Source organism: Coregonus clupeaformis, chromosome 40 (assembly GCF_020615455.1).
Source record: "Coregonus clupeaformis isolate EN_2021a chromosome 40, ASM2061545v1, whole genome shotgun sequence".
Lineage (NCBI taxonomy): Eukaryota > Metazoa > Chordata > Actinopteri > Salmoniformes > Salmonidae > Coregonus > Coregonus clupeaformis.
The window spans coordinates 3,038,790-3,065,685 of NC_059231.1; the positions used below are offsets into that span (position 1 = coordinate 3,038,790).

The 26,896-nt window shown below is 42.3% G+C and overlaps 1 protein-coding gene across 1 annotated transcript in view; it reads right to left on the minus strand.

Moving 5' to 3' along the window:
• The window catches only part of LOC121554973 (aryl hydrocarbon receptor-like), a 64,768-nt gene extending 43,376 nt beyond the window's left edge, over positions 1-21,392 (minus strand). Inside the window, exons 1-2 of the mRNA XM_041868709.1 lie at positions 20,885-21,392; positions 2,495-2,676 (exon numbers count right to left, since the gene is read on the minus strand). Of these exons, the coding sequence (XP_041724643.1) occupies positions 2,495-2,676; positions 20,885-20,943 (241 nt within the window). The 5' untranslated portion in view covers positions 20,944-21,392. The remainder of the gene's footprint in view (positions 1-2,494; positions 2,677-20,884) is intronic.
• Positions 21,393-26,896: the final 5,504 nt, after the last annotated feature.

Genomic DNA, 26,896 nt, shown 5'->3' on the forward strand with positions numbered 1-26,896 from the left:
AGTAGAGGTTGAGTTATTGAGGATTCACTGAGAATGTGAATAAATAAGCCATTTGTTGTTAGTACAGATAGAACCGACCATGTACACCATCGTCTAGGGTTGAGAGTGGAAAAGGTCTTGGAGACTGAGAGGATATGGTGGCGGTGCCAGAGGCGCCAAGATAACTGACTCAGCAAGTCATCTGCCAACGCTCCGGCTTTGATGTCTGTTAACCCTTAATGGCTGACATGTTGAGGGTGTTGGAGTTGGTTTTTCAATGATGAGTCAAGTTATGAGTCACTGGACATTGTGCTGTATAGTTTAGAACCAAACATTTGGTTTATGTCAGTGTCTTGGTCCTAGTCACAGGATAAAGTGTGTGTGTGTGTGTGTGTGTGTGTGTGTGTGTGTGTGTGTGTGTGTGTGTGTGTGTGTGTGTGTGTGTGTGTGTGTGTGTGTGTGTGTGTGTGTGTGTGTGTGTGTGTGTGTGTGTGTGTGTGTGTGTTGGTTCCAGGTAGAACCCTCTGTGGAAAGGGTTGTACGTGGAACCCAAAATGATTCTACCTGGAATCAAATTTTATTTGTCACATGCGCAGAATACAACAGGTGTAGACCTTACAGTGAAATGCTTACTTACAAGCGCTTAACCAACAATGCAGTTTTAAGAAAAATAATTGTTAAGTAAAAAATAGATAAGTAAAAAATAATTAAAGAGCAGCAGTAAAATAACAGTAGTGAGGCTATATACAGGGGGTAACGGTACAGAGTCAATGCGCGGGGGCACAGGTTAGTCGAGGTAATTGAGGTAATATGTACATGTGGGTAGAGTTAAAGTGACTATGCATAGATAATAAACAGAGAGTAGCAGCAGCGTAAAAGAGGGGGTAGCCATTTGATTAGCTGTTCAGGAATCGCCATGTTCCCTATCACAGCCATGACGTATCAGAGAGATTCACTGATGTACGGTAATATATTTAAATTATACAGTATAATAAAAAGCATCCTATTATGTTGTCTACTAACCAAGTGCATTACTGGAGACAAGTTTGTTGTGGTCTGATTTTAAAGTAAAAATGGACCCAGAGGCTCCGAACATTTGGGAGACCCAGGTTAGACAACCAAAGTGACGGGGACAGGCATGGGCTAATTTTTACGGATGCATCAACATTTTGATTTATTAATATCTGCGCTCGGTTGCTATCCTGCTGCCAACCCATGGGGGGAGCGTGCTCTGTGGCTGTCCTGCTGCCAACCCACTGGGGGGGTGCAGACTTTCAACAGTACATCAAAATAGTAACGGAACAAGGAAATTCAAATGTGTTTACAAATGGCCCCTGTTCAGGGAATTAGCTGGGATCAGGGCCTAGTGTGACATAGTAGGTTAGCTGGAATCAGGGCCTAGCATGCCATAGTAGGTTAGCTGGAATCAGTGGCCTAGCGTGCCATAGTAGGTTAGCTGGAATCAGTGGCCTAGCGTGCCATAGTAAGTTAGCTGGAATCAGTGGCCTAGCGTGCCATAGTAAGTTAGCTGGAATCAGGGCCTAGCATGCCATAGTAAGTTAGCTGGAATCAGTGGCCTAGCGTGCCATAGTAAGTTAGCTGGAATCAGTGGCCTAGCGTGCCATAGTAAGTTAGCTGGAATCAGGGCCTAGCATGCCATAGTAAGTTAGCTGGAATCAGTGGCCTAGCGTGCCATAGTAAGTTAGCTGGAATCAGTGGCCTAGCGTGCCATAGTAAGTTAGCTGGAATCAGTGGCCTAGCGTGCCATAGTAAGTTAGCTGGAATCAGTGGCCTAGCGTGCCATAGTAAGTTAGCTGGAATCAGTGGCCTAGCGTGCCATAGTAAGTTAGCTGGAATCAGTGGCCTAGCGTGCCATAGTAAGTTAGCTGGAATCAGTGGCCTAGCGTGCCATAGTAAGTTAGCTGGAATCAGGGCCTAGCGTGCCATAGTAAGTTAGCTGGAATCAGTGGCCTAGCGTGCCATAGTAAGTTAGCTGGAATCAGGGCCTAGCGTGCCATAGTAGGTTAGCTGGAATCAGGGCCTAGCATGCCATAGTAGGTTAGCTGGAATCAGGGCCTAGCGTGCCATAGTAGGTTAGCTGGAATCAGGGCCTAGCATGCCATAGTAAGTTAGCTGGAATCAGGGCCTAGCATGCCATAGTAGGTTAGCTGGAATCTGAGAGCCAAAGGAAGGCCTGGTACTGCTGTGTATGCTGTGTTGGAGATTTCTAGTGTCATTGTTTATGTTTACATGTCCTGGGTCAGCTGATGCTCTGCTAAATACCGTAGTCTACTACACAACATTTCCTCAAGAGGCTTTAGTTTCTTACTGGATCTTTCTATTCTCTTTGGGTTATTTTAACACTGACAGGACATACACGACACCATTTATTCACCAAGTACTCTCCTTAACTACTTTGTAATCCGTAGACTGCACTGATCTTTGATGCCATATAAGTTGTTAATTGTCTGGTTGATTAATTTCGTACTTGACTGGTACTTGATATGAAACTCACCTTTGAAGAAGCTCTTCACCTTCAGGTAGCCGACGCCGAGGCGGAGCACGGAGAGTTTGTCCAGGCGAGAGCGCACATCCTCAGGGAATGGTAGGAGGCCCGTCAGCCTGTCCAGCTCCCCGTTCAGCCGATCCCGGTGGCGTTTGGATGGGTTCGACTTGACCACATCTGGAGTTTTCTTACTGAGGGGAAAGGAGAAAATATAATTATGGTTAGTTAGACCATAGGTATTTATTGTGCTGATTCTAAAGTATTACAATGGTCTCTGTAGAAGGAAATCAGGTTGTAATCATTATTGTTGACAGATGATGTACTTTGTCGTAAAAATTAATGTGTATACCAGGTAAACAATCTTTGGATGACAACACTTTACTTCACAATGGCAACAAAGAGCAGACACATCATACCTTTAGACAGCTTACATAAGAAGCCTGAAGAATGTAACAATGGAAGCATTTTTTTACACAGAAATAAGCAACTTTTAAAACCACATGAACCAAGACTGAATCACTTCAGTCACCCTGGCTAGCAGGCCCTGCCAGAGCATGGCATCCTCTTGAGTTGGGCGTATGATACATGCTAATAAAAACATGATTCGTTTCAAAACCCAGTGAGCAATAGTGGTGCGCCACTTACAGTATTGAAACTCCAGCCCGAACGCAGGGAAGACGAGGCAACTCATAAACATGACTAATAAACATAGTGAAGCACACTGTTTTCTAGGTGAGTCATCATACATCATTAGCCTACCGAGATAGGAATCAGTGGAGACAGTCACAGCACCTGAGACCAGAGGGAATGCCTGCTTTGAGGAGTAAGGTATACAAAGCGCTACGGTCCAGCTTCTAGCACGTACTACACAAGAGGACACAGGGATCCCTTCTCTCTACAGTTTCTCCAACACTAAACATTCTGCAATGCAAAAATGCCTGTATAGTTTTAAAAAATAAAAAGATGGACAGTTGTTAACGTCTGCAAATAATGTCTGCAAATGTTCTCTATAGAATAAACACAATGCAACCTTGAGCACTTCAATATGCTATTTTTTTTTTAATGTTCACTGTCAAAACCGAGTATTTTCGGCCACATAAGAGGCTATCAGAGGTCTTTGTTTGTTTTGCTCACTGTGGTATTTCACTTCACGGGCAACTGGGTGATAATGTCTTGGGACCACCCTTGTTTGAAGGCCAAAGTCAAGTTTACGAGTCTCGTGCAGACACATGTCATTAACTGCAAATCAGACACACATGCTCAGGCTTAAGGCTTTCTGGGACTGGAGTCAGGAGGCTCTAACTCCCCTCGGACCTGCTGGAGCAAGAACAGAACCCAGGCTAATTTCTGAACTAAAGTGGACGACTCCAATACACCATTTCACTTTTTCAAATGTGGGTTAAGGGTTGGGGGAGTGGCAGCTGCTATTTATCTCAAAGGCATTGTTTAAACAGCAACTGTTTCAAAGTTTGAAGTTGATTCGCAAACATGCACAGGATGCATGATGTAAAACAGTACAGTGAAATGTTTACCTTGAGAGCTCTTTCCCAACAACGCAGTGATAGTAATAATAATAGAAAATATATTTTAAATACATTTTAAAAAACACACAAGAAGTACGATATGAGCTGAAGAAACACGAGAATGCAAGTATATCCAGGTCAGTGCCAGTACCTTATTCAATATGCAGGGGAACTGGAGTGGTTGAAGTGGGTTTATACATAAAAAGTGACTGGTAGTAGGACATACATGTAAACAGGTCTGAAAAGTGACTGGTAGCAGGAATATATAATTATTTATTATTTATTTATGGTAATATATACATGTAAACATGAGTAATAGTGACCAGTACCATGATAAATAGATAAGCTACTAATGGTAATGGACATCAATAATCAATGAACAGCAGTGTAATGCTATTAATACATCTAATCAATAATAACTATAGCAGCAGCGTAAGTGTGTGTGTGGGGGGGGGGTGTGTGTGCGTGTAGGTGTGTGGGGTCAGTAATGAGTGTATGAGTGAGGGTGTATGTGAGTGTGCATGTGAGTAAGAGTGACATTGAAAGTGTGTGTGTGTGAATGCTGCAGAATTTTTTTTGGTACCCTTCCCCAGATCTGTTCCTCGACACAATCCTGTCCTGGAGCTCTACGGACAATTCCTTCGACCTCATGGCTTGGTTTTTGCTCTGACATGCACTGTCAACTGTGGGACCTTATATAGACAGGTGTGTGCCTTTCCAAATCATGTCCAATCAATTGAATTTACCACAGGTGGACCCCAATCAAGTTGTAGAAACATCTCAAGGATGATCAATGGAAACAGGATACACCTGAGCTCAATTTCGAGTCTCATAGCAAAGGGTCTGAATACTTATGTAAATAAGGTATTTCTGTTTTGTATTTCTAAAAACCTGTTTTCACTTTGTCATTATGGGGTATTGTATGTAGATTGGTGAGGATTTTTTATTTTTTTAGAATCCATTTTAGAATAAGGCTGTAATGTAACAAAATTTAGAAAAAGTCGGAGTACTTTCTGAAGGCACTGTACGTCCTGGATGGCTGGGAGCTATTCCCCAGTGATGCGCTGGGCCATCAGCACCACCCTCTGAAGGGCCTTCCGGTCGAGGTCGGTGCAGGTGCCATACCAGACAGTGATACAACCAGTCAGTATGCTCTCGATGGTGCAACTGTAAAAGTTCCTAAGGATCTGAGGGGCCATGCCAAATCACTTCAGCCTCCTGAGGGAGAAGAGGGAGAAGAGTGCCGTCTTCACAACTGTGCTGGTGTGAGAGGACCAGGTAAAATCCTGAGCTATGCCCCCCCCCCCCATTTGATATCATAAAGTATGCTGTATTTCCATTTCCATTTATAATTTAGTTAGCCCCACCTCATCCCAGAAATACAAATCAGTTGTCAAATCAGTTTACAGAGAAAATACATAGATGTACGTGTCTAAGAGGTCCATAAGTGTTCTCCAATATGTCCCAGATAAGTTAATATACAAACCATATTCAATAGTGAAATTTTACACCAGTGCAGCAAGCTAGTGGACTATCAAGTACAGTTGAAATCAATTTGATCTGTGTGTATACAATGATTTCTCCTGAACCATCAAAATGGACTCACATTTTTATCTCCCCCTCGCTGTTCACTGTTTGTTGTGATCTGGTAGGTCCCTGAAAACGTTTTCCACTTCTTTCCTGTGCAAGAACTACGAGCATCAGATAAATTGTAGACTAATATGCAATGTATTGAGAGACATTTTGCGTTATGCATTTTTCATGCGATAGCAAGATGTATAGCTAATGGAGATGATGATACATCTCGCTAACGTTAGTACTATCTATCTAGGTCGCTATCTAGCTAGTTTACAACATGCTCGCTCATAGCTAGGTGAATATTATGTGTATTGTTGTTTAACTACACTACAGCTAATACAAGATCATCGGAGTGCATGAGAGCTGCATCTGTGTATGTGCCTGCGTTTTTTTGCATCCCATAGGATAGTCCATCCTGGTTGTAACTTTGACAACACCAGAGATGGTCTACCAGAATCTTTGACAACGCTTTCACTTCCGGTCTTGCCATGCATGCAAAGCTAGCTAGCATCCTCTTTAATAACTGGTATATCTTGCTAGCTAACTTAGTTAGCTCATCAAACAGTATTTTATTTGCAATTTCTACAGGATGGCACTTATTAGAGCCTTAAATCTCATGACACAGGGACCTCACTGTCACCACTGGTCATATATTCTAGCTAGGGTTGCATCAGTTTCCATTGAACTAGAGCTGGGCTCTCCAACCCTGTTCCTGGAGAGCTACCCTCCTGTAGGTTTTCACTGCAACTCCAGTTGTAACTAACCTGATTCAGCTTATTAACCAGCTAATTATTAGAGTCAGGGCCCAGATTCACAAAACACTTATAAAAAAATAAGACAAAGAAAAAATAGGTTCATAAGATGAAATTCCTCAACAATATCTTCAGATTTCATGATTTTCTCACGAACTTCTCAAATATCTTCTTACAAACTTCTTAAATATCTTCTTAAGATGGTTGTCGCTAGGCAACAGATTTAGCTAGCTATCTAGCTAGCTATGGCAATCATGTTAGCATATTTCGTACTGAGATTACTGTTCTAAAACATGTTATTGGGTTTCAAATAATCAATACTGAAACTTTCAGATGAAGTGTGTGAGTGAATTAAGCATTAACATTAACATTTTCAAGAACCTTTTTGAGGAATAGCAACTTTTGCTTAACTTTCTTCATAAGTCTATAGTTAAGGAAAAAATGGCAGTTAAGAAGACATTTCTTCTTAAGAAGGTTTTGTGAATCTGGGCCAAGGTGCGCTAAATTAGGGTTGGAGTGAAAACCTACAGGACAGTAGCTCTCCATGAACAGGGTTGGAGAGCCCTGGACTAGAGCTTGCTAGTGAGGCAGTCCAGTCCCACAGAGGTAGTCCGTTCTGCATGCCTCTATGGACAGATGATACTCTCACGAACACGATGGTGTTCTCTTTTTCCACTTTTTCAATTTTTCACATTTTGTTTCTCAGGATTTTTGCTCTCAAAATCACACTTTTTTAAATAGAAAACAACTACGAGATTGGATGTTTTAAGTCCACAACAATGCCTTCTTGACTTCAATACAATGTGTCGTCATGCATTTGTGCATGCACACTGGTAACTCATAGTTATCTTGCTAGCTAACTTAGCTCATCAACTAGTATTTTCTTAGCTATTTCTGCACAATGGCACTTATTAAAGCCTTGAATCTCATAATGACCTCCCTGTCACCACTGGTCATCTAGATTGCCGTTAGCCAGCTGGGTTGCATCGGCTTCCATTGGCGCTAATGTAAAACACTGAAGACAATGAAATCTCAGGGGACAGAAATCATATTCACACCAACTAGACAAAAACAATGATAAGGGGAACCTGATAAGGTTTCAATCAATTTCAATACAACAGACCAATTCAATACTAGAGACCCAACCCAACGTACTGGTAGACTGTAGCCTAGTGTACAGCATGGGCTAACAGCTGCAGGTCAAGTTTAACAACCACAGAAACCACACCATTCCTCCCAGAGCTGTTTCTGCCATACTTTGTGACTTTCCCATTACAGACTTTCCCAATTGCTGATTATAATAGGCATAACTCAATTCCCGGCATTAGACCCAAGCAATACCTTCCCAGAAATAGAGCAAGACTGACCTCACTTTTTTTAAATGCCCGCGGAGAGAAAAGCCAGTATTCAGACCCATTTTTTCCACCTTCGGTTGCAGTGCATCACAGGGCTTCATGCACAGACATCAGGGTAGTCATTGTTAGAGTTAGAGCGAACTAGGTTTACCTCATCTCTCATCTCTCTGTTTCTCTCAGGGATAGCCTATTTAAGGTGCAAAACGACAGGGTCTGGCTGAATCCAAAGACCCTTCACTGATTCAAAGGGAATCAAGTTGCACTGAGTATGTTGTAATGCCATTGGCATGCTTTTGTCTGCTCAAAGTGGGTGGTTTGGGGATCATGAAATTAAAGGAGTATTTTCAACAGGCCGAGAATACATCCAAAAATGTGTAGGCTACACCCTCAACTACAATCATGCAATCAGATCTAACAACTTTGAAACCATGGACTTATTCAGCCACATGGTGGACTGGACACACACTCAAACTGCACCAGTGGCTACTGAAACACCCTACTGAAGGATAGCCTGCTGAAACACAGAAGGATAGTGTTAGATTAATTTGGATTTTAAGAATAATGACTAAAGGATTTCACCCCAAACACAGTATAAATGTTAGAATTATCATGTAGTGTCAACCCACTAACAGAGGGGGCGGTACTAACCATTCAAGGGGGAAGGCGGAAACTGTTTAGAAAAGTCACCTAAAGGTGGGAGGAGTCAAGTCCAGGAGGTATAAAATCGTCTGTTTGTGTCATTGGCGGGAGAGCTCTCTCCATGAATAAAAATACAGATAAGACTTGTGGGTTGTGGACCTTGAATCATTGATGATTAAAACCAGAGCCTTACAACCTCTGGTAATGATTCAAGCTTAGGTTGAATTAGAGATAGAAATTCACTTGACAGATAGCCTGCTACACTACAGAAAGACTGAAGGATAGCTTGGTACGCTACAGAAAGACTGAAGGATAGCTTGGTACACTACAGGAACACGGAAGGATAGCTTGGTACACTACAGAAAGACTGAAGGATAGCTTGGCACGCTACAGAAAGACTGAAGGATAGCTTGGTACACTACAGAAAGACTGAAGGATAGCTTGGTACACTACTGAAAGACTGAAGGATAGCTTGGTACACTACAGAAAGACTGAAGGATTAGCTTGGTACACTACTGAAAGACTGAAGGATAGCTTGGTACACTACAGAAAGACTGAAGGATAGCTTGGTACACTACAGAAAGACTGAAGGATAGCTTGGTACACTACTGAAAGACTGAAGGATAGCTTGGTACACTACAGAAAGACTGAAGGATAGCTTGGTACACTACAGAAACACTGAAGGATAGCTTGGTACACTACAGAAAGACTGAAGGATAGCTTGGTACACTACTGAAAGACTGAAGGATAGCTTGGTACACTACTGAAAGACTGAAGGATAGCTTGGTACACTACAGAAACACTGAAGGATAGCTTGGTACACTACTGAAAGACTGAAGGATAGCTTGGTACACTACAGAAACACTGAAGGATAGCTTGGTACACTACAGAAACACTGAAGGATAGCTTGGTACACTACAGAAAGACTGAAGGATAGCTTGGTACACTACAGAAAGACTGAAGGATAGCTTGGTACACTACTGAAAGACTGAAGGATAGCTTGGTACACTACAGAAACACTGAAGGATAGCTTGGTACACTACTGAAAGACTGAAGGATAGCTTGGTACACTACAGAAACACTGAAGGATAGCTTGGTACACTACTGAAAGACTGAAGGATAGCTTGGTACACTACAGAAACACTGAAGGATAGCTTGGTACACTACTGAAAGACTGAAGGATAGCTTGGTACACTACAGAAACACTGAAGGATAGCTTGGTACACTACTGAAAGACTGAAGGATAGCTTGGTACACTACAGAAACACTGAAGGATAGCTTGGTACACTACAGAAACACTGAAGGATAGCTTGGTACACTACTGAAAGACTGAAGGATAGGTTGCACACACAGACCGAGAGCTACTTTATTTCACAATATCTGCTCACCATCGTCTCCTTTTCTCTGTGTGTCCTGAGGTGAACTCTGAACATTCCTTTCACCTGAGCTCTCTTAGTCACGGCTGACAATGGATTGATCTGCTTCCTCTGCTCCGGCTCCACACCACCACAGTCCCGTATGTACACCCCACTTCAAGGTCTCCTGCAGCCAGCCCAAAGGGCATCTCTCCTGGGCAAGGGAACTGAGTGAGCCCCCCTCCCCACACACCCCCAGGGAGCTGCAGCCTGATCAGCTGATTCCCACCACTGGACAGAATGAGGGCTGCTGCCTATCCGAAAGAGAAAGACTGACTATGAAGGCTGGTATCACCATGGTATCACCATCCATGTTACTCTGTTTAATAAAATGGTTTCTTGTCTCTAACTAATACCCATTCCCCAGATTAGGCTGGGCGACCTAAAACAGACGATGTAGAGTTACAAATAATTTTATTGAGTTAAAAGTAGATTTTATTTTACCACATAAGCAACAGTAGCCCAACTCAGGTACATTATTCCTTTACAAGTTTGTTCAAATCTGTCTTTGGTCTGACATGCATTTAGGGTACTGTTAGAATAAACTGATCCTAGTGCGCTTCTATTGTAGCCAGAGTTCAGCTGATAACACTGACTTGTTGAGGCTGTTGTGGAGTAACTAAAGAACAATGAGCCACTATCTTGTTGTGCAGTAGGTTTGTTTTGGCTTTGTGCCACACCTCTATAAGATAGACTGTTTTGCTCTTCTATCCTCGTGGGGACCTAAAATGTATTTCCATTTAAAATCCTATTTTCCCTAACCAATAAACCTAACCCTAACCCTTACCATAACCCCAACCCTAACCTTAACCCGTAACCCAAGCCCTAAACCTAACCACTAACCCCTTACCCTAACCAATAATTTTAACCCTAATTCTAACCCTAAACCTAAACCTAAACCTAACCCCTAAGCTTAAAATAGCCTTTGTCCTCATGGGGACGTGGGAAATGTCCCCACAAGGGAGATTTGTCCTTGTTTTACTATCCTTGTAGGAACTTTTGGGGATTTTAGGTCCCCACAAGGAAAGAAGAACCAACCCACACACACACAAACACACACACACAAACACACACACACACTTCCCACATTGTTAGCTAGTAGAGATATACTAATCCCCCTACCTCACTGTTGGCCAAAAAAAATGTTGACACCAGCAGAACTGGTAAGCACTCTCATAGTGAGCATTTTGACGCTTTCTGTAAAATATTTTTTGTTGTGAAACAAACAAGAAATAAGACAAAAAAACTGAAAACTTGAGCGTGCATAACTATTCACCCCCCAAAGTCAATACTTTGTAGAGCCACCTTTTGCAGCAATTACAGCTGCAAGTCTCTTGGGGTATGTCTCTATAAGCTTGGCACATCTAGCCACTGGGATTTTTGCCCATTCTTCAAGGCAAAACTGCTCCAGGTCCTTTAACTTGGATGGGTTCCGCTGGTGTACAGCAATCTTTAAGTCATACCACAGATTCTTAATTGGATTGCGGTCTGGGCTTTGACTAGGCCATTCCAAGACATTTAAATGTTTAAACCACTCAAATGTTTGCTTAGTGGTGTTGCACATTTACATTTTAGTCATTTAGCAGACGCTCTTATCCAGAGCGACTTACAGTGAGTGCATACATTATTTTATTTATATTTTTTATTTTTCATACTGGATTTTTTTCTTCTCATTTTGTCTGTCATAGTTGACGTGTACCTATGATGAAAATTACAGGCCTCTCTCATCTTTTTAAGTGGGAGAACATGCACAATTGGTGGGTGACTAAATACTTTTTTCCCCACTGTATGTAAACTTCTGACCCACTGGGAATGTGATAAATAATTCTCTCTACTATTATTCTGACATTTCACATTCTTAAAATAAAGTGGTGATCCTAACTGACCTAAGACAGGGAATTTTTACTATGATTAAATGTCAGGAATTGTGAAAAACTGAGTAAGGTGTGTTTAAATGTATTTGGCTAAGGTGTATGTAAACTTCTGACTTCAACTGTAGATTGCACACAGGTGGACTTTACTTAACTAATTATGTGACTTCTGAAGGTAATTGTTTGCACCAGATCTTATTTAGGGGCTTCATAGCAAAGGGGGTGAATATATATGCACGCACCACTTTTCCGTTATTTATTTTTTTATAATTTTTTTAAACAAGCTATTTTTTTCATTTCACTTCACCAATTTGGACTATTTTGTGTATGTCCATTACATGATATCCAAACAAAAATCAATTTAAATTACAGGTTGTAATGCAACAAAATAGGACAAACGCCAAGGGGGATGAATACTTTTGCAAGGCACTGTATTAAGGAAGTCTCAAGGTTCTGCTCGCCTGAGGTAGAATACCTCATGATAACCTGTAGACCACACTATTTACCAAGGGAGTTTTCATCTATATTTTTCATAGCTGTCTATTTACCACCGCTGGCACTGGGCGCCGATGACGTGGACGTCGATTAAGGCAGCCCCCCGTACCTCTCTGATTCAGAGGGGTGGGGTTAAATGCGGAAGACACATTTCAGTTGAATGCATTCAGTTGTACAACTGACTAGGTATCCCCCTTTCCCTTTCCCTAAGATCGCACTCAACAAGCTTTATAGGGCCATAAGCAAACAAGAAAATGCTCACCCAGAGGTGGCGCTCCTAGTGGCCAATGCAGGAAAACTAAAATCAGTTTTACTTAATTTCTACCAGCATGCCACCTGTGCAACTATAGGTGAAAAAACTCTAGGTCACCTTTACTCCACACACAGAGATGCATACAATGCTCTCCCTCGCCCTCCATTTGGCAAATCTGACCATAACTCTATTCTTCTCCCGGTTTGATGCAGTCAAGACAGGTGCTACGTAATCATATTGGATGATAAATAACCTAGCTGTGGCAGCTATTAGGCTACTATAGCGCGAGAGACGGCTTGGTTGGTTGCTGTCTCTCGTTTCTCACTCCATCCTCCCTGCTCCCGTGTCACTCGCTCACTCACAGTAGCCTACACACACAGCACGACCCCTGATAGAGCGTCACCTCTCTCTACGTCCTCTCCCTGGCGCTTTATCAGCTCCGGTCAAATAAAGTAGCTTAAAAATTGACTTTTCTGGTGCTTCTCTGACTCGGATCAGGTCTGGATCCGACCAGGTTCATACGAAACGGGACTAGTTGTCCTGGGGTCCGTTCAGGACTGGTCTCTATATTATGCATATCGGGTCCGGATGGGAAAGCCTGAGGTCCATTTCGGAACGGATCCAACTTTTTGGACCCGTGAAGACCTCTACTTTCCATGCACACTAAATGTTTGCTCTTTTGGTGACTTGACCTACATTGCATACTCTATGAATATGACCATAGCGCATGATTTATGACCTTTATTGGGGGGTGGGGCATTGGCTGATTCTTATGATATTGCCAGATGTAAGATTTTAGTTCAATTTCCAAAAAGACAAGGGTTGTAACTTTCAAATTATATATAACTTTCTATTTTCTGACGCCCAAACTTGCCGGGCCCTAGACAGGGCCCAAAATACCTGCTCAGAGTTTAACAGGTTAAATCTTAACCATCTGCAACTCTCTCACACTCATGTACAAACAAACACACATGCATACTACTTCAGCACAGACGCACGTACTGATGCACCGACACACCGACACACCAACACATACCTTCCCACAATCTTTCCCACTGGGATTGGGATTTCAAATCAAATCAAATAGTATTTGTCACATGCGCCGAATACAACAGGTGTAGACCTTACAGTGAAATGCTTACTTACAAGCCCTTAACCAACAATGCAGTTTTAAGAAAGAATACCAAAAAAGATCACACAAAAATACAATATAAAATAATACGAAATAAAAGTAGCAAATAAATAAAGAGCAGCAGTAAAAATAACAATAGCGAGGCTATATACAGGGGGTACTGGTACCGAGTCAATGTGCGGGGGCACTGGTTAGTCGAGGTAATTGGGGTAATATGTACAGTGGGGAAAAAAAGTATTTAGTCAGCCACCAATTGTGCAAGTTCTCCCACTTAAAAAGATGAGAGAGGCCTGTAATTTTCATCATAGGTACACGTCAACTATGACAGACAAAATGAGGGAAAAAATTCCAGAAAATCACATTGTAGGATTTTTAATGAATTTATTTGCAAATTATGGTGGAAAATAAGTATTTGGTCAATAACAAAAGTTTCTCAATACTTTGTTATATACCCTTTGTTGGCAATGACACAGGTCAAACGTTTTCTGTAAGTGTTCACAAGGTTTTCACACACTGTTGCTGGTATTTTGGCCCATTCCTCCATGCAGATCTCCTCTAGAGCAGTGATGTTTTGGGGCTGTCGCTGGGCAACACAGACTTTCAACTCCCTCCAAAGATTTTCTATGGGGTTGAGATCTGGAGACTGGCTAGGCCACTCCAGGACCTTGAAATGCTTCTTACGAAGCCACTCCTTCGTTGCCCGGGCGGTGTGTTTGGGATCATTGTCATGCTGAAAGACCCAGCCACGTTTCATCTTCAATGCCCTTGCTGATGGAAGGAGGTTTTCACTCAAAATCTCACGATACATGGCCCCATTCATTCTTTCCTTTACACAGATCAGTCGTCCTGGTCCCTTTGCAGAAAAACAGCCCCAAAGCATGATGTTTCCACCCCCCATGCTTCACAGTAGGTATGGTGTTCTTTGGATGCAACTCAGCATTCTTTGTCCTCCAAACACGACGAGTTGAGTTTTTACCAAAAAAGTTCTATTTTGGTTTCATCTGACCATATGACATTCTCCCAATCCTCTTCTGGATCATCCAAATGCACTCTAGCAAACTTCAGACGGGCCTGGACATGTACTGGCTTAAGCAGGGGGACACGTCTGGCACTGCAGGATTTGAGTCCCTGGTGGCGTAGTGTGTTGCTGATGGTAGGCTTTGTTACTTTGGTCCCAGCTCTCTGCAGGTCATTCACTATGTCCCCCCGTGTGGTTCTGGGATTTTTGCTCACCGTTCTTGTGATCATTTTGACCCCACGGGGTGAGATCTTGCGTGGAGCCCCAGATCGAGGGAGATTATCAGTGGTCTTGTATGTCTTCCATTTCCTAATAATTGCTCCCACAGTTGATTTCTTCAAACCAAGCTGCTTACCTATTGCAGATTCAGTCTTCCCAGCCTGGTGCAGGTCTACAATTTTGTTTCTGGTGTCCTTTGACAGCTCTTTGGTCTTGGCCATAGTGGAGTTTGGAGTGTGACTGTTTGAGGTTGTGGACAGGTGTCTTTTATACTGATAACAAGTTCAAACAGGTGCCATTAATACAGGTAACGAGTGGAGGACAGAGGAGCCTCTTAAAGAAGAAGTTACAGGTCTGTGAGAGCCAGAAATCTTGCTTGTTGTAGGTGACCAAATACTTATTTTCCTCCATAATTTGCAAATAAATTCATAAAAAATCCTACAATATGATTTTCTGGATTTTTTTCTCCTCAATTTGTCTGTCATAGTTGACGTGTACCTATGATGAAAATTACAGGCCTCTCTCATCTTTTTAAGTGGGAGAACTTGCACAATTGGTGGCTGACTAAATACTTTTTTTCCCCACTGTACATGTAGATAGAGTTATTAAAGTGACTATGCATAGATAATAAACAGAGAGTAGCAGCAGCGTAAAAGGGGGGGGGGGGGCAATGCAAATAGTCTGGGTAGCCATTTGATTAGATGTTCAGCAGTCTTATGGCTTGGGGGTAGAAGCTGTTTAGAAGGCTCTTGGACCTAGACTTGGCGCTCCGGTACCGCTTGCCGTGCGGTAGCAGAGAGAACAGTCTATGACTAGGGTGGCAGGAGTCTTTGACAATTTTGAGGGCCTTCCTCTGACACCGCCTGGTATAGAGGTCCTGGATGGCAGGAAGCTTGGCCCCAGTGATGTACTGGGCCGTACACACTACCCTCTGTAGTGCCTTGCGGTCGGAGGCCAAGCAGTTGCCATACCAGGCAGTGATGCAACCAGTCAGGATGCTCTCAATGGTGCAGCTGTAGAACCTTTTGAGGATCTGAGGACCCATGCCAAATCTTTTCAGTCTCCTTAGGGGGAATAGGTTTTGTCGTGCCCTCTTCATGACTGTCTTGGTGTGCTTGGACCATGTTAGTTTGTTGGTGATGTGGACACCAAGGAACTTGAAGCTCTCAACCTGCTCCACTACAGCCCCGTCGATGAGAATGCGAGCGTGCTCGGTCCTCTTCTTTTTCCTGTAGTCCACAATCATCTCCTTTGTCTTGATCACGTTGAGGGAGAGGTTGTTGTCCTGGCACCACACAGCTTGGTCTCTGACCTCCTCCCTATAGACTGTCTCGTCGTTGTCGGTGATCAGGCCTACCACTGTTTTGTCATCGGCAAACTTAATGATGGTGTTGGCGTCATGCCTGGCCATGCAGTCATGAGTGAACATGGAGTACAGGAGGGGACTGAGCACGCACCCCTGAGGGGCCCCCGTGTTGAGGATCAGCATGGCAGATTTGTTGTTACCTACCCTTACCACATTTACATTACATTTTAGTCATTTAGCAGACGCTCTTATCCAGAGCGACTTACAGTTAGTGAGTGCATACATTATTTTTTATTTTTTTTCATAACCCCGGTGGGAATCGAACCCACATCCCTGGCGTTGCAAATGCCATGCTCTACCAACTGAGCTACATCCCTGCCGGCCATTCCCTCCCCTACCCTGGACGATGCTGGGCCAATTGTGCGCCGCCCCATGGGTCTCCCGGTCGCGGCCGGCTACGACAGAGCCTGGATTCAAACCAGGATCTCTAGTGGCACAGCTAGCATTGCGATGCAGTGCCTTAGACCACTGCGCCACTCGGGAGTCCGAGTGGGGGCGGCCTGTCAGGAAGTCCAGGATCCAGTTGCAGAGGGAGGTGTTCAGTCTCAGGGTCCTTAGCTTAGTGATGAGCTTTGAGGGCACTATGGTGTTGAACGCTGAGCTGTAGTCAATGAATAGCATTCTCACATAGGTGTTCCTTTTGTCCAGGTGTGAAAGGGCAGTGTGGAGCGCAATAGAGATTGCATCATCTGTGGATCTGTTGGGGCGATATGCAAATTGGAGTGGGTCTAGGGTTTCTGGGATAATGGTGTTGATGTGAGCCATGACCAGCCTTTCAAAGCACTTCATGGCTACAGACGTGAGTGCTACGGGTCGGTAGTCATTTAGGCAGGTTCCCTTAGTGTTCTTGGGCACAGGGACTATGGTGGTCTGCTTGAAACAATGACCCTTAGGAAATAATTAAGCCATATTTTCACACAGTTGGCTCTAGGAGTAATCACAACAGGATGTAGAAATGCCTCAGATAGATCTGTTAAACACTTTACATCAGGTAGGCAACTTAACTATGCAATTACAATATTACTAGCTACTGTGTAAGTTGTCCATGTACTGTTTAATTGTATATTTTATAAACTGTAATTTATATGGAAAGAATAGTAAAATGTACTAAAAATAGAATATCAGATACCTTTACTGTAATCCACATATTTGGTCTAACATGATTAGGCCTATAACCACTTGTAATATGCTTTAACTTACTGCACACATGTGGGCAGAAACGTATGAAAGTATAGGTATAGGCCTAGGCCTACCTGGGCTGGCAGGTAGCCTAGCGGTTAAGAGCGTCGGGACAGTTAATGAAAGGTTGCTGGTTCGAATCCCTGAGCTGACTAGGTGAAAAATCTGCCGGTGTGCCCTTGAGCAATACACTTAACCCTAATTGCTCCCGTAAGTCACTTTGGATAAGAGCATCTGTTGAATTACTAAAATGTAAATGAGCTAGAAGGGGAGAGTAAGATGGACAGAATCCTTTTGGAATGCTACTATGCTATGAACACAGTCAGTCTCAATGGTGCCTTTGTGTTGCCTAAACACAGATGGCTGTCCAGGAAACCTCAGGCCTCTCTGCACAGCCCCACATATTCAGAGACACAGAGAAGTACGTCAGCACAGGCTCAGGCCTGAAGTTACTCCTTTTTTATTTTGGGATTTATACTGGGAAAGGTATATTTGAGAAAATATGATTTCACTCCACTTGCTGGTCCGTGCCGTTTAAGATGAGGTAGGATGATAAAAAATTATATGAGCGTGGCCTTATTTCTATTACAGCATATTGGATGACTGTCATTCATATTCCATTCACCCAGTTCAATGTAACATTGATAGGTTTAGGCTTCTACATGATCCTCAAATGTTCCATTTACCCATCATGAGGTTGCTACAACCTAGCCTATGAATTAATGCTTACAACGTAGGTGCACAGGTCGAGAGAAATCAAGGTGACAGACATTGACACATTCACTACCACCTTGCACACTCTTGCCTGCATCTAGCTGATCAAGGGTGCAATCACTAGTCCAACAGTTGTAAACAAGAGATTCTATTGGACAAATTCAGGTATGTTTATCCCCGTTTCGTTGCGTTTTAAGAAAGGTTTTTTCAACAGAATCAGCAGAATGAATACACCCCTGATCACCTGCACAAAAGGGTCCTACCTAGAACCAAAATGGGTTCTAAAATGGATTCTCCTATGGGTACAGATGAAAAACCATTTTCAAATCAATGTTAAATTGCCTCCTTGTAGCTCAGTTGGTAGAGCATGGCGCTTGCAACGCCAGGGTTGTGGATTCGATTGCCACGGGGGGCCAGTATGAAAATGTATGCACTCACTAACTGTAAGTCGCTCTGGATAAGAGCGTCTGCTAAATGACTCAAATGTAAATCAAATCAAATCTACCGAAGAACCCTTTTGTAACCCTTTTTTGTAAGAGTGTAGAGAACTGGTTTCTCTCAAGGGTGCTTTTTAAAATTCAGATATTACCACAAACACAGTTCACTTTCATAGCAGCCACATACATGGAGCATGATCCTTTTGATCGTTGTATAATTCTTTCTCACATCTCTCCGCTCTCCTCCACTCACCTTTTCCCTTCGCTTGTGGACAACTGTGCACAACACATCAGGCGAAAAAAAACTTTCCATGCCAAACCTTCAAATCATAACCGCTAACCGCTACACACAGCCTACATCGTTGTCACCATATTAACGTCATAGTCAACATAGCTACTAGAACTAACACGTCAGTAAACCCACTACAATCATGCAGTACAGTGTACAGTCAGCAGCAGGCAGTTTAGCAGTTACACCGGCAGACCCCGGTGGCAATAAATGAATAAAACCAAACGCTTACATTGGCTTGGAAAAGTTCCAGAGTTGGATAGCTATAACCAGCTAGCTAACATGGCATCCCTCTGTTTGAGCTGGTTGAGTAGGCTAAACTAGCTGCATTCGCTAGCTAAGTAAGTGAAAGTGAATGCGGAAAACAAAAATACAACAAAATCTCTCTCTCTCTCTCGCTTGCTTCTCCTTCATTTGTTTTATACATTCATTTGTTCAAAACTTTTCAACTATTGTCTTTCTCTCTCTCTCTGAATCAACTCCTCACCGCATTTTATGCACTGCAGTGCTAGCTAGATGTAGTTTATGCTTTCAGTACTAGATTATTTATCTGATCCTTTGATTGGGTGGACAACACGTCATTTCATGCTGCAAGAGCTCTGATAGGTTGGAGGACGTCCTCCAGAAGTTGTCATAATGACTGTGTAAATCTATGGAAGGGGGTGAGAACCACGAGCCTCCAAGATTTTGTATTGAAGTCAATGTACCCAGAGGAGGACAGAACACGATGGTGCTACCCTACAGAGTACTGTTGAGGCTACTGTAGACCTTTACTGCAAAACAGTGTGTTTTAATACATTATTTGGTGGCATGTGAATATATTTAGTATAGATTTATCTAAAAAGGATAACCTTTTTAATGTTTCACTATTTTTGGTGAACATACATTTTGTCTGGTTGCTTGACCAATCCTACATGTAATGTGTAAAGAAAATGTATTTAGAATTAGAATGCATAAAAATAACTACATGAATATTGTTATAAACTGACAATAAACCTGGTTTTATTTAGAAAATAATATATTATAGTAAGCAAATACTTATTATGGTCTTATTAATTATTAATGCATGTGACACATTCTCAATACTTTGTTGGAATCCTTAAAATGTTTGTGGAAACAATGGGAAAGTCATAGCATAGAACAACAACCCAAACCCATTGCACTGCGTGATTTTCCCATAAAGGAAAAATTATTTTCCTCAGCTATGCTATTAGTAATTCTTACTTAGTGGTGAAAAACTGCATTACAAAATATAATGTTTCTTTTGTAACTAGCTTGTGTAATAAAGTCAAAAAAGTAGGAAAGACGCAGAAGTGTGTTCTCACAATGAGAACCGTATCAGATTACAATAACATACCTCAGGCCAGCAATCCCCCGCGCGCCCCGCCCTCCTGTAAGCATCGCGTGAGAGTGCAGCCGACTCTCAAACTTAATTGTGATTAACGCAAGAGTACTATTTCCATGCCAGACCAAAACTATACACGAAGAGAGATTCTTAAGGTGACCCGGATAAAACTAATGGGAGGCACGATAACTTCTGGTCAGGCAGAAATGTACAGCTACACTACACATCAACACAGCACACATGCTCTTACGAGCGGTGCATGCCTACAATGAGACTTTGTCCTCTGCAGAAAGAAACCCAGTTACCCCAGAAGAAAGCAGGAGAAGCAAACTAGCAATAAATCCAAACTAATAACCATTTATGAAGAAAATAATCCAACAGCACGAAGTTAATGATTGCTTTTAGATGTCTTATGTAAATCAAATAGGCTAGGCTATGTATAGCCAATAATTCTCAATTCCATGATACCCGATGGAACTCGATCCATCGGGTATCGTGGAGTTGATCATTAATTATTGGCTAGCCTATAACCTACACATAATGGATTAGGCTATATCTCACTTGTGGCTATTGGAAAGGCTAATAGGTTATTTAAATAACTAACTTGACATTATGTCTGTAATGCGCACATTATGTGCATTATTTGTGCCAAATTGCATAATTATATCTCAATATCTTTGGTAGGCCTATATATTCGGCGAAAGATATGCAGCACACTATCAAATCAAGCGCCATTCTGTATCCAGCTCATGCTAGACCTAAATCGAACTTCCCAAAACATTTATTGTCAGGTCAAACATGTTTAAATGACATTCTTACGTTTTTTGAACGGGCTTCTTCCGCTTCTTGACAGCATAGACTCCAGTGTTACTCAACATGTTGACGCTTCTGCTGTATTAGTTGGCTACAATATGTTCAAAAACAGGAACACAATAACATCCACCGTCTTCCTCAGAGACAGTTCTCAAATTAACAAGGGAAGTTAATATCCAGACATGAGTGAATCCCTTCAAAGAGAGCGGTCTCTCCGTAACGCAGATCCCCCGCTACGCCACCTTGACAGAACCAAGCAGTCAAACTCAATGGCAAAGTCGACCGTGATAGACGTGCGGAGTAAATCCAAAGGGTGCTTGGGGTATGAAGCAAGTTTCGGAAAGTTTCCCCGATCAACAGAGTAAATAATATCTGCGTGATCACAGCAAATTTCCCTTACTGTTATTTTTTTCCTGAGAAGTCTCTCCAGACCCCCAAACAAACAATAAAATACTTATTCTAAAGGGTTAGATTTCGCTGTATACAACCCAAACATCGGAACAGCTTCGGAGCTGCTCTCTCGCAGCAGGTAAAATTTGCCTATAGTTTTTGGTATGGGGCGTTTCAGGAAATCCTATAGCCTATGAGCTGCTTTTTAACCCTATCAGTCCCGAGTCCCAGCAAAAAATCGGCTTTTCATTTATCGGACATTCATTTATCTGCATACCCAGCAGCCCTTATATTTAGCCTCACAGTGAGGTGTTTTACAATTTTATTTTCAGGACAACCAGGGCTACTAAGTAGAACACAAAACTATTTGACACAAACAGTTGCATTCAGGAGTTTTATTGACAAATGTCAATAAAAAAAAGAAAGTCCAGTAAAGCAACAACAACAAAAAAGTATATGAATGCTGTAAGTACAGATATTGTTTGCTCAGTGGGGAATGAAACTAGTCAATGACAACTATGTGGAGTTTGGCGTTTGTGACAGCAACTACAGTATGTGAGCTTATTACAGTATTATAGGCACTACACTCTAAAAATGAGGGGTTCAACAAGGTGCATGGTGATCGAACAGGTTTCCTGTTATATTCACCAGAGGTGGAGGGAGGGTGAAGTCTGTGAATCCAAAAAATAGTAATTATACAGATGATTAACAAAACATGCGCACAACAGAATTCATACCTTGGTTTTTGTGGTAAATGTGAATGAAAAAAACTGTTTTGATAATGGTTTTCATACACATACCTTGTCCATAATGTAGAGGCTTATCGGATATTCACTGAAGAGGTAAAGTAGGTATTATTATTATTAATATTAATAAAAGGTGGGGGGGGGGGGGTACACTAAAAAAATTAGGGTTTCAACAAGGGTTCTTCTAAGATCCTCAAAGTTCTTTGAAGAACCTTAGGATTCTTGGCACTGAAAATGGCCCCCAAAAGGTTCTTCCAAGAACCCCATAGGAGGTGGGGTTCATTGAGGAACCTCCTTAGTTGGTGGGGGTTCTTGCAGGAACCTAACTGCCCAACTGAAACATTTGAATTTGAAAGGATAGCAGGTGCAGGCACTTAACTGAAACATGTAAAGATCTCCTACATTTAAGGTAAGGTTTGTCCATTGTATGATCTAAATTGATATTGTTTTATGATGATACCATCTATCTTTTCATATTTGTGCAAATATTTCTAAAACAGAAAATGGACACAATTCAGTGGATATCAATCAACAAAGAGCTAAGAATATGTAGGCTATACGAATATGTTGAAGGCTAGCTATACAGTGAGGGAAAAAAGTATTTGATCCCCTGCTGATTTTGTACGTTTTCCCACTGACAAAGAAATGATCAGTCTATAATTGTAATGGTAGGTTTATTTGAACAGTGAGAGAAAGAATAACAACAACAAAATCCAGAAAACGCATGTCAAAAATGTTATAAATTGATTTGCATTTTAATGAGGGAAATAAGTATTTGACCCCCTCTCAATCAGAAAGATTTCTGGCTCCCAGGTGTCTTTTATACAGGTAACGAGCTGAGATTAGGAGCACACTCTTAAAGGGAGTGCTCCTAATCTCAGCTTTGTACCTGTATAAAAGACACCTGTCCACAGAAGCAATCAATCAATCAGATTCCAAACTCTCCACCATGGCCAAGACCAAAGAGCTCTCCAAGGATGTCAGGGACAAGATTGTAGACCTACACAAGGCTGGAATGGGCTACAAGACCATCGCCAAGCAGCTTGGTGAGAAGGTGACAACAGTTGGTGCGATTATTCGCAAATGGAAGAAACACAAAAGACCTGTCAATCTCCCTCTGCCTGGGGCTCCATGCAAGATCTCACCTCATGGAGTTGCAATGATCATGAGAACGGTGTGGAATCAGCCCAGAACTGCACGGGAGGATCTTGTCAATGATCTCAAGGCAGCTGGGACCATAGTCACCAAGAAAACAATTGGTAACACACTACGCCGTGAAGGACTGAGATCCTGCAGCGCCCGCAAGGTCCCCCTGCTCAAGAAAGCACATATACATGCCTGTCTGAAGTTTGCCAATAAACATCTGAATAATTCAGAGGAGAACTGGGTGAAAGTGTTGTGGTCAGATGAGACCAAAATGGAGCTCTTTGGCATCAACTCAACTTGCCGTGTTTGGAGGAGAAGGAATGCTGCCTATGACCCCAAGAACACCATCCCCACCATCAAACATGGAGTTGGAAACATTATGCTTTGGGGGTGTTTTTCTGCTAAGGGGACAGGACAACTTCACCGCATCAAAGGGATGATCGACGGGGCCATGTACCGTCAAATCCCTCAGCCAGGGCATTGAAAATGGGTTGTGGATGGGTATTCCAGCATGACAATGACCCAAAACACACGGCCAAGGCAACAAAGGAGTGGCTCAAGAAGAAGAACATTAAGGTCCTGGAGTGGCCTAGCCAGTCTCAAGACCTTAATCCCATAGAAAATCTGTGGAGGGAGCTGAAGGTTCGAGTTGCCAAACGTCAGGCTCAAAATCTTAATGACTTGGAGAAGATCTGCAAAGAGGAGTGGTACAAAATCCCTCCTAAGATGTGTGCAAACCTGGTGGCCAACTACAAGAAACGTCTGACCTCTGTGATTGCCAACAAGGGTTTTGCCACCAAGTACTAAGTCATGTTTTGCAGAGGGTTCAAATAATTATTTCCCTCATTAAAATGCAAATCAATTTATAACATTTTTGACATGCGTTTTTCTGAATTTTTGTTGTTGTTATTCTGTCTCTCACTGTTCAAATAAACCTACCTTTAAAATTATAGACTGATCATGTCTTTGTCAGTGGGCAAACTTACAAAATCAGCAGGGGATCAAATACTTTTTTTCCCTCACTGTATTGGGAGCAGATGACTGAACTGCCTACTTTTGTGTCTGTGTCTGCAGGTATACAGATGAGGAGGCAAACAAAGGTATGATCAGATCCGTTTCTTTCATTCACATTCACCACAAAAACCAACGTATGAATTCTGTCGTGCGCAAGTTTTGTTAAACATCTGTATAATTAAAATTTTTGGGATTCACAGACTTCACCCTCCCTACACCTCTGACGAATATAACAGAAAACCTGTTTGATCACCATGCACTGCAAAATCATTCTGGCTATGGCTACGGAGAACATCAACACATTAACATCAACACACCAGAGGTTATACCCATTGGACTTGGGGTTCTGCTGGGAGTTTACCTCCTATTTGGATTTTTTTTATTCTGCTTTGCCACTAAAATCATAATAAACACTGAGAGCTAAAATATTGCGTTATTATCCTCTGGCGTGTTGATGTTAATTTTACATTTTTACATTTTTAGTAATTTAGCAGACGCTCTTATCCAGAGCGACTTACAGTTAGTGAGTGCATACATTTTCATACTGTGTTGATGTTCTCCATAGCCAGAATGATTTTGCAGTGCATGGTGATCGAACAGGTTTCCTGTTATATTCACCAGAGGTGGAGGGTGAAGTCTGTGAATCCAAAAAATAGTAATTATATCGATGATTAACAAAACATGCACACAACAGTATTCATACCTTGGTTTTTGTGGTGAATGTACATTTTTTAAACTGTTTTGATAATGGTTTTCATACACATGCCTTGTCCATAATGTTGAGGCCTATGGGATATTCATTGACGAGGTAAGGAAGGAGGATGGTAAATGTGATCTGCATTACATACCAATACCCATTGACATACCTTTGTATGCCTCCTTGTCTGTATACCTGCAGTCCAGTCATCTGCACCCAAACCTTACCTTAAATTGAGGAGATAATTACATTTTTCAGTTAAGTGCCTGCACCTGCTGTCCTTTCAAATTCAAATCCAATTGTTTCAGTTGGGCAGTTAGGTTCCTGCAAGAACCCCCACCAACTAAGGAGGTTCCTCAATGAACCCCACCTCCTAATAGCAATAACACTAATAATCTACCAACTGAAATCCCAATAAATTCATTTCTGACTAGTGGGGCATTGATGGTGGGCTGAGGTATGCAGCAGGATCAGCATCAGGTTGGTGCAAGCCTGACGTACTGTAGACACAAGCCTGGAGAGTGAGAAAGATTGATAAAAAGTTCCACTTAGCCCCATTCAGAACCCTAATGGTATACAGACCAAGGATCACAGTCCATATCGCCACACATCACCACACCTCAATGACAGCTAGAAGCCTTTCACACTCCCAGCAGTCCCTGTGGCCCTCTGTAAACAGCATTGTTTATCTAGAAAAGCCTGTTACACTTCCTCATAGCAACCATCTGTCACCATGGTCCCGTCCTGTGCCCAAAGTATGCCCGTAATTCGGACAGTGAACTCCATTCACCTCCCGTTCTATCAGTAAATGTAGGCTACCACTGCCTTGCACAAACAAAAGACGAACAGACATTGCTCAGGATCTCATAGCTACACTGGTGATCTACTACACAGGGCCGTGATTGAGAGGTGATAGCTGCATGTATAGAGTACCTTCCATGTCTGTCGATGGGAGAGGATACATTCTGCCCTAGGGACATGTAAATCCTTTCCCTAACAACTAAACCAATAGTGAAGGGAGAGATAATATAGGGTGAGAACGTCACGACGTTCCAACAGTCACCTGCTTTTCAGGTCTGGCTTCTCTTTTACCAGTGCAGGCCCATTACCTGTTACCTGGATACAAGCTATCATTACAGAACATCACAGGGCGGTGTGAAACGACTGTATTAAACACAACCGTGAGAGTTGTAGACGAGTGAGGGAGTGTTTGTGTGTGCCTTTGTCAAATTGTATTCTTCCAACATTTCATATTTTGTCAAACTCCTGTTGCTATAATGCTGCAGGCAGGCCAAGCTTCTCTCTCTGCTCTGCAGTGGGCCAGCCAGCCTGCCTCCCATTTCAGCAGAAGTCCAGTGGTAATGAAGGTTTTCCACATGCAGCAGAGTAACAATTCAGACAGAGGGAGCTGAGCAAAATGGTTGCTGTCCTTGCCACAGAATTCTGACCGTGGTGGTGGAGAGAACCATCATGCAGCTGTTCCCACGGCCCAATTTATTATGCGTGTTTGCTTATGCAACGTTCCTGGGTGACAGCCACTGGTGCAGGGCAATCGACGCCGTGGCAAGATGTCTTTATAGATAGACTCGGTCTTAAGCAAAGCTACATGGCTGGCTGAGTGAGTGTTTGTGGACATGCAACCCCACTCACTATATTTTATTGCTGCTCCCACTCCACTGTTCTCTGTTGTTTTTACTGACAATATGTTTGATGTACAGTTCAATATGTTTGATATACAGTTCAATATGTTTGATAAACTGTTCAATATGTTTGATATATAGTTCAATATGTTTGATATACAGTTCAATATGTTTGATGTACAGTTCATCCGACAGATATATATTATCCCTACTATTTTAAGCAGAGAAATGTTAAGTGCTGTATCTCGTAGTCAACATTGGGATGCTACTTTACGAGGTTCATTTAAGTTTGACTTGGTAGCTTGTTTTTTTCATAGGGGCACAGGCTTCAACCACATGCATCACACCCAGGACTGATAAACATGTTCTTCCAATAGCATACTGG